Genomic DNA, 9,665 nt, shown 5'->3' on the forward strand with positions numbered 1-9,665 from the left:
GAACTGTGAGCTCTTCCTGCTACTTTCCCGAAAGTTTTCCCTTCGTACTTTTCAGAGCATCTAACCCCTGACTGCATGGCAAATTTCATGGGGGATTTCATAGATTGCCAGATGAATCGCTGGAATCATGATTTATCACTGCTTCAACTAAGCTTCTTCATTGTAATTTACTCAACTTCAGAATACAGATGACTGAAGTCACTCAGAGTGACTGAGGGACTGAGAGTCTAATGCAGGTAAAGAAGTAAGGACATATGGAAGTGCTTGGATGTGCATTCAGGAGTGTTGTTATGTGAGGATGATTAAAAAGTTGCATGATTAAAGTTCTGTTAATTGGCAAATACAGAAGGTTGACTCTGTTTAGCTTTTTTTTTTTGTAAAGAATCTCCAGTGTCAGAGCTTAATAGCAATCATAAAGGTAGAAAATCATAAAAGCAATTTGACAATTTGTAAAATTGTACTTTATTTATAAAGGCCTCCTTAATTATATTTCCCTTGCAGAATAAATCTTAAGCCAAATTTGGACGCCAAATGTGTCAAAAACCTTTGAGGGAAATTTTGAGTAAATACTATCTTTCTGTTGGAAAGTTAGCAGCTGTTGGTTTTCTTTACCTGATTCTGTATTCCTAAACGTCATTAAATACAGTTTCGCAAATGGCAGAGTTCATTAAATACATTATCTCCAATGGGAAAGATCACAAAATATAGTTTCTTCAATGGCAAATTCATAAAATACAATTTCTTCAATGGTGAATTCATAAAATACATTTTCCCCAATGGTACAGTTCATAAAATACATTTTCCCCACTGGTGAAGTTCATAAAATACATTTTCCCCAATGGTGAAGTTCATAAAATACATTTTCCCCAGTGGTACAGTTCATAAAATACAGTTTCTTCAATGGTGAATTCATAAAATACATTTACCCCAATGGTAAAGTTCATAAAATACATTTTCACTAGTCCTCTCAGAATTTTCTCCAATAGTGAAGTTCATAAAATACATGTTCTTGACCTACTTTATTGGTTTGTGATTTTGTGCATTGATCTTCAGAGAACATGAGCATTGACTTGCTCCTTTTCAGAACGAGCGCATTAATACACAGTAGAACTAACTAACTCATTAACCAGGGTGTATTGTGTACTATGTTCTCATCAGCTCACGTAACAGCCATGTTTAGGCTGCAGAACTCTCCCTAAGTATGTACTGTTACACAATTCTGACCTAGAAAAAAGCCCATTACAGGACGAATAACTCAGCTCTGTTTGTCTTTGAATGGATGCAATTTGTTTTTGCAGTTCGAAATACTTGAATGACCTAATTTATGATTTAGCATCCACAGCACTGACAATGTTTACTGGACACATAATAAATATATATAAAAAGAGTAATGAGCTGGAATACTCAGGCTACGTGATTATTTGTTTATTTTGATACAGTGTGTAGGGAAAAATGTAGATCATTTTATGTGATTTTTTGCAAAAAGTATGGTAAAAACCATTGGTGATAGCTGTAAATATTAAACTATTAATAAATCATCCATATTTATTGGATGCCTTAAACCCTTGAAATTAATGTTAATAACGGAAAAAGTCATGTAAACGTAATATTACACTCACACAAACATCTGAATATTTACGTTTATTGTTCCAAAGCATGCTCATTGCTAAGAATGAATAAACAAAACTATTGACCCAAGACAGATTTATTTATTTATTTATTTATTTATTTTGGATCTAAGTCAGAATGATATAACCACGGTATTGCTGTAGGAATGATGTAAAGGATGTATGTAATTTGTCAAAATCAGCTCGTTGGTGTGTGTGCAATGTGCGCTGAGAGTCAAAAATATATGATCTCATATAAACTATGTAGGTCAAGAAAATTCAGTCCAAGTTTAGTGCTATTTATTATTGTTATTCTAACCAGGCAGTTGAAGAGGATTATTTTCCAATAACTGCACATCCTAAAGTGTTTTATTCCTCGTATATATGAAAACTTAGTCAATGGTAAAATTGTTTAATCTATTAAAAGGACACACAGTACTTTGATCCGTTTGTAGTTATGTTTAAGATTGTTTAACAAAACGCTGACGCTGAAGACTCCTTCCAGAAATGCGAAATCAATGTCTCCTTACGAAAATCTTCACCATATCAACGACACACTCATTTATACGGTGCATCTACACCCTACAAGTTCCTGTGTACGTTGTTACTATAGAAGCCATAACATCAACTTGTAGCTGGAACTGTAAACAATTAATCAACATCTTCTAACCAATCAGAATCAAGAGCGATATTGTTTATAGAAGCTGCCTAGAATATTTATCAAAACAGTGCATTGCTACAGTTGTCTGTCCACCACCCCCACTCCCCACCCCCCGACCCCCCCACCCCTACAAACACAGGATATTGTTCGGTGTGTTTGTTATTTAAATGGTCAGAGTATAATGACCGTAAGACAGTAATGACCTTCGTGAGAAAGAGTACATTGTGATTTATGGCCTCTGTTTTCCTTTTTTTTTATTTCTGATGGATTTGATCAAGGCTTCAAGGCTGCACACACCACCATGCATCCAGCATCACAAATTAGCACTTGAGTGCAAACTGGAGAGAGAAAAAAAAAAGAAAAAAAGAAAAACACTAAACCGGCGTTTGCCTTTCAAGGTCATCGCGTCCAACTTTCGAACTCACCCAATAAAGCATCCAAAGACATTTCAGTCTATTAAACACATCACCAGCGCAGTGATCTACGACTGGAACCTCATCAGCATGCAGAATCAGCATTAAATGGACGCTTACGAACAAAAAAAATGGAAATTTGTGCTCGAGGCGACTTAAAATGTGTCCTTTATTATTCTTTCACCTGCAGACTGCGTGTTTTAACGTTTAAAAGGTGGATTATACTGTATAGCCAAAATTTTGAATCATTAATCATTAGGATTTCGAAATTTTGTAACATAACAATATATGGGAAAAGGGAAGTCAATCTTGCAGACATTATTTCAACTGTAGAATTTTTTTTCACTGTAGAAATACTAGTGAAACGAGTGATGATATTCCTTAATGAAATGTTCCTTAATGAATAAAAACTACTACTATTAATAAAAACTAATAATACTTCTGCTTCTCATGCGAAACAAGCAAGGCGTTTTTGTAGTATCCTGTTACAGTAACATAATTGTAGTTAGTATATTAGATAGTACCTAGCCGTTGTTGAACTCTGGATTATTCTGTTTGGTCAGAAGGTCTCAATTTATTTTCCATAACAGCAGCTTTGAGAGTAGCTCTAGCTGCAAGGTTTGTTATATTAATGCTCTTGTTTGTTGTAATACAGTCATCATTTACAGTAACAACTTGCACAATTAATATATAAACCACCCTTTCTGATTATTATTTTCCTACAACAGCACGCCCTGTTGTGTAACTTAATGAAGTTGCTCGCTGGAATAATATTATGAAATATGCCCATTTTCCTAAGAAGTATCTTCTGCATCTTTGAGAGGGAAACATCCCACGTTTCCCATGTTGGCCACCATTTAACATCCGTTTGGCCAACACACATCACAGGAGGATAAATGCTTTGGGATAGCAGTGAACAAATTGCTTGAAAACTTGTACAGAAACCTCAATACATTCAAGTAAATGGGAGAGTGCTTTTATAGGAAAATAATCAATGACGAGTTAGTGTAACGCGCCTGATGCAAAGCCGAATTACTGTTACTACCTCAGAGTTGATTATTTTCCCATAAAAGCACAGTCTCAAAGCGTTTCATTCCTCTTATCAGTCCCTCCAGGATTTTACATTTTTGCGATCGCAGAAATGAACGCAAAATCAAGCAATCTCTGCAATATTCGCGTTCAATTTTTCAAAATTTCAGCAGATTTTCCGCAGATTTGGGCCAAGATGCATCATGTGACGTCATCACAATGTGCATTCAGCCAAAGCCCAGCTAAAAATACAGCTAAAAGGTCTCGTTTACCAACAAACATCACTGCAAAAGAGCGTGCAAAACAATTTCGTGCAACTGCAATTTCACCAATGCAAGTAGTTTTGTGCAAAAAAAGAAATTTTTTTTTTTTTTAAATCAAGCATTTTGGCTGCAACGATCACAAAAAAAACTCTTCGAAATCCCGTACGGATTGTCTTATACAATAGTTGCGAAAACTGTTTATGTACGCCATATTTATGTACGCTGTACTTTTTACTTGTCATAGTTACAGTATATTTAATGGTATGGAAAATCCATGAAAATAAGTTATTTCTTCATAAACACTCATTCCATCACCAGTCGTGAGAGAGAGAGAGAGAGAGAGAGACCCCTTCCCTAAATGTTAAATAAACATAAAATTAAATACATCTTTCTTTGTTAAATGTTAACATGTTTGTTTATTCGTCCAGACAAGTCCTTGTTACTACTAGAAATGATAACATATTAGATAGGGAAAAAAGCACGTTAATACTGTATAAACGGTCGATTTGATCAGCACCAATCGCAATTGAGAATTCAGCAGTGCTGCGGTATAAAATTGTTTAGTTTTGGTTAACTAAAATGGTTAGCTAAAATGAGCTTAAATGTAACATCACTACCTTCAACCTAATCTTGCAAAAACAGAATCAGGATACAAACAAGCACAAAAAGGATTTATACATTGTAATAAATTGAAATCATGAAATCATGACAAGAAAATCAACCTCGACTCAACTCTTGAGGTATCTGAATGCATGAAGAATGAATCAGAGCTTGAACCATGTTCATGAGACCGTCAACACATTTCAGTGTCTTATAAACACCTCTTCCACAGAAACTGGGCTTCTGCATTCAGACGATGCAAGCAAGGACTCACAGCCAACAGCAGCGTGGGAGGATTTCCTCCTAACTGTTTCAAGGAACCCTCAGGCAGCCGAGTCTCCCGTCGCTTCCTCGACCCTTTCACTCCCTTTTCCTTGCAAACATGCTCGGCAATCACAGACTCCACTTGAGACAGCGCCTTCCGGCTGCCATGCTATAGGTAGCACTTTACAGGAAGCATGATTCCACAATTAGAGGAGCTTAATGCAGTCTACAGGAAATAGCCATGTTGTTCTATCAGGGTTGCTGAAAGTATTTAAAATGGCATTATTCAAGCAGTATCCTTCCATGAATCACTCTGTAAAATTAAATGCTTTAAAAAAAAAACTGCTTAGCATTCAAAAGCAGGAATTCCAAGCCATTCAGTGACAAAGTATATGCAAATCTTGTGTATTTGCAGAAGTTTAAAGCAGAGCATCATCATGACCATTTAAACTTTAGAGCGGGGTTTTTTTCTGTATTTGACAAATCAATTACTGTTGCATAATTGAAAGAATTTTAGCTTCATATTCAAACGGTTGTAACATACAGTATAAGAAACCACACAGTTCAACCACGCTGTTAAAGGAAAACGATGGGATGGTGTGATTATTTTCCGATAACAGCACGTCCTTAAAATGTTTCATTCCTCTTATACCACAGCAATATGATTTATTGCTTATAAATTTTTTAAATCCCATTTATGGATACATTAAAAAAAAACAATAATGTTAAATAACTCATTACACAATGCTAGTCATGTATCAACTAGTGTACTTTTTTAATCAAAGTGTAATCAACACCTGTGGTAGAAAAACTGTGGTATTAAAACACACTACGATTATTCAGTAATGTTGACGTGTTAAGATGAAGAACTAGCTGGAAGGAGGTCACTCTGCTGGTAAAAATGAATACTACAAGTAACAAGTGCATCATGTGGGTCATTATGTATCTGACATTTTGAAGTGTTGGATTCTTGTCTGCAACATCACGTCTCCTGTTACTCATGATTCTATGGAATAGTGAATAGTGTGTGATGCCAATGAATTAGCATCAACATCCGAAAGTGGAAACATGGAATAAATGCAACCTCCATGGCACTTTTACCCCAAAACGTGTCTAATCTAATTACTGAGCAATGTAGCTTCTCAAAACCTCTGGGACGTAAACTCACAAAATCCTGCTTACTTCACCATTGAGGCACCACTTTTATTCTGAAAGTTGTGCTTAATCTCATTAATGGATATTTGTGAGGAGATTTCCACAGACTCTACTGTATATCCTTCATGAAAATCTATCGTCTCATCTCATCTCAACTCAAGATCATCCTTGCTGAACCTCTGTTAGTGCATCTTATATACATTTACCAAACAAATTCTCAAATATCTCAGTGCCTGGATACGTTTTCACTAATTGTATTACAGATTTGGTTTACATTACACAAAATTGCATTGACCAATAATTCCCGCTTTAGTCTTCCTTTGAATTCTCTAAATAACAATACTTTCCTCCTACATCTGCTTTCAGCCAGTTGTCTTGCATCAGTACATTTCCTGAGCCAAATCACTCAAGATGCATTTATTTTCCTTTTTTTCTTATTTTCTTTCTTTCTTTTTTTACCTTGAACCTTGGAGCCAGTGCTGTCTACTGGAAATGAATCACAGCTGAGCTCCGGAGAATGAAGCGCCTCCTACTTCGTCCTTACTGGCTGAGGACAAGGACGCCTTAGAGTGCTCTTGTACTGTATAAATAGCACCACGCTGCTGTGTTTCTGTCAGAATCCAAACTCTCTCAACAGCACACACATTTAGCGAAGCGTACAGCACACAGCTGGGGATCATACATTCAGAGAAAATGTGCCAAGGATTGGAATCACTGCCAGTTACCTGTCTGGAGAGGTATGGTGCATTTATTAATGCTCTTTTATATTATTATATAAAATCTCACTGAGCAGATATTTAGAAGACCATTGCTAGGATTGCTATAGGAAATAGTTGCAGGTGCAGGTGTAAATTTAGGCAGTAACTTTATATGCAGTTTACAATGGGGCTTTTGAAGGTAAAATAAAGTTGGATTTGTCTTACATGTCTTTTCTCATCTTTCACAGAGTCAAATATCTGAAGGCACGCTTGGGAAGTTTCCTCCTGAAGCAGGAGCTCAACTTCATGGGTCTGTCCAACAAAAGCGATAAGCTGAGGACAGAGGACACGCTCAAGTGGAGAGCATCCTTTCAGAATCTGCTGGCTCACAAAGGTCAGTACGCACCAAATGCAAAGGTGTATGCCGATTATTCGTTTTTAACACCCCTCTAATATTGGAGGGCCACACAAAGCTCCGTATCATTTCTGGTTTATTGTCTAAACAAAATGCTGTTGTTTTGCATGCAGATGGGTTGTGCGCCTTCCGAGCATTCCTGCTGTCCGAGCACAGTGAGGAAAACATTGCGTTCTACCTTGCCTGTGAGGACTACAAGAACACAAAGACATCCTCCAAGCTGTGCTCCAAAGCCAAGAAAATCTACGAGGAGTTCGTTGACACCGATGCACCAAGAGAGGTAATTATCCATCGACCAAGATACTGTGTATGTTTTGTACATAAAATACAGTGAGAAGTACTGTACAGGTAGCATTGTTTCTTTAATAGTCTCTTTTGCTAGATTTCACTAATAGTTTCTCCATTTCTTGTACCACAGGTGAATCTCGATCATGAGACAAAAAGCATCACGGAGAAGAACCTGGAGCAGCCGACTGTGTCATGCTTCGATCTGGCCCAGAGCAAGATCTACACTCTTATGGAGAACGACTGCTACCCTCGCTTTCTCAAATCTGCACTCTACATGGAGCTCAGCAGACAAGCGAAGCCCTGAACTCGCCTCCAACCACTGGACTTGCTTGAAGAAGGACTTCAAACACACAAGCTTGATCCTGAATGGTGTCTCAAGCTCATGGCTGAGGTGGACTTGAGGTTATCATTCAGTAACTGCCAGACACCAGCCTGGACCCTGTCAGCAACTGGTGAGGAATAGGTGTTTGGAGTTTGGAGACCAAAAGAAAAGTCTCAAGGAATCATGATGCTGAACTTGGAGATGAAAAAGAAGGAGAAGAAAAAGCACTGGAATTAAACTGTGACCGTACTTTTGCACTAAGCAAACAGTGGAAAAGCCTTTTATGTTCTCTTTTTTTTAATGTTTTTTACTTTTCTCATCTTTACAACTGATATTTATTGAAAAAAAATATTTTTATAAATATAATATAGTGCTTTTATTTATTAAACCGTATGATGCTGTATGTGTGGAATTCTGTTGGAATAAATTATGATATCTAATGTCTTGTATCTTGTTTTTATCTAATCCACACAACAACAACAACAACAACAACAACAACAACAACAAAAACACTTTTTGAACAAACTGATCACTAATGGTTTTCTCATGGTGATAAGCACTGTTGGGTTTCTTCCAACATGCACTGCTTTACGTTAAGGTGGGAAAATAAAATCTAATTTTGGTCTCATCAGACCAGAGAACCATTTTCTACATGTTTGACTATAATACTTATGCAGTCACAACTTTTTTTTTTATATTGTAAATCATTTTACAAACTATATTTTCATTATGTACAATATTTTCTTAAAACCTCATTGTTATATGTTAGTTCATGACATATAATCCCAAATCCCAAAGTCATATCCCAATTCAGTTCCACAGTCGAATACTATAAAATGTTGTAAACTTCAACTTACGATTCTTATGATTATTGCGGACACATGTTGTAGTGCAAGCTTTCATTGCTTTCTTGATTGATTACTACAGTCTCTGAATAGTTAGCGTTTTATGACATTGCCTTCACTACTTCACTTGTTTACCTAAAGGAGGCAGCTGACTCATTTATAACCTTCATAAGGGGTCTGAAGGCCATTCCTATGTCTCACCAATATATTTTCTCCTTTGCCTATACATCCCACTCACAGGAAAGCTCTTATTGTTAAACCTCTTCATGTGCGTCATTAGGAATACAGCTCCGAAACCACAGGCACAGACGAGTAAACTGCAACCACCTGTGAGATAAAGAGTCATTTGTAAAACACCCTGTGTGTGTGTGTGTGTGTGTGTGTGTGTGTGTGTGTGTGTGTGTGTGTGTGTTGTTGTGGGTTTTTTTTTTCGCCAGCACCATTGAGCGGAGGTGGATTTCCATGACGACGGCCGACCATGCTTGGCATGGCTTTTGTTCTTCTCACCGTTCAGACAGAGCCTCAGATCTACAATGAGTCACACACACTTCCATCACCTCCTGCTCTGTTCAGGGGTCAGTTCGGGGGCTGGAGTTCTTACAGCATGTCTACGATAAAGTGATGATGCAAAGTATTTGCTTTCAGTTCTATGGATCACTTTATGTATTTCAACATGGATAGATAGATAGATAGATAGATAGATAGATAGATAGATAGATAGATAGATAGATTATTGATTCCCAAGGGGAAATTCAACATGGTGCACATTCAGTGTTGAAGTGAAGAGTGCTGCTGCTCACTGGTACTCCATTCTGGCAGTTATATGCTTAGCCACAGAGCCAAAATAACATCACACCAGTTATTTAAGCACATCACCAAATCTGCTTGCACACAAAACCTTTGACAGACCTAATCCGGCATTCTTACAGTGCCCCCTGGTGGCTCAGGGATCCTAAATGGCCTTTTATACCATTTATAGCTAAAAACAATCCCACACAAAGCTATCGTTTACATAAACTGCCTCTATATAATTCCGTCTAGCTAGCTATCCTACCTTTCTTCTGTCTTGTCTTTTTCCTTTAGCACCTACCCCTGGGGAACCCCA

General features: G+C 37.2%; 1 protein-coding gene across 1 annotated transcript; it reads left to right on the plus strand.

The window, feature by feature from the left end:
• The first annotated feature begins 6,196 nt into the window (after positions 1-6,196).
• rgs5b (regulator of G protein signaling 5b) lies at positions 6,197-8,149 on the plus strand. The gene is made up of 4 exons (XM_053630093.1): positions 6,197-6,729; positions 6,939-7,084; positions 7,219-7,385; positions 7,524-8,149. Exons 1-4 carry the CDS (start codon positions 6,686-6,688, stop codon positions 7,695-7,697), a joined length of 531 nt encoding a protein of 176 aa, XP_053486068.1. The 5' UTR covers positions 6,197-6,685; the 3' UTR covers positions 7,698-8,149.
• The last annotated feature ends 1,516 nt before the right edge of the window (positions 8,150-9,665 follow it).

This window comes from Ictalurus furcatus, chromosome 7, assembly GCF_023375685.1.
Source record: "Ictalurus furcatus strain D&B chromosome 7, Billie_1.0, whole genome shotgun sequence".
Classification (NCBI taxonomy): Eukaryota; Metazoa; Chordata; class Actinopteri; order Siluriformes; family Ictaluridae; genus Ictalurus; species Ictalurus furcatus.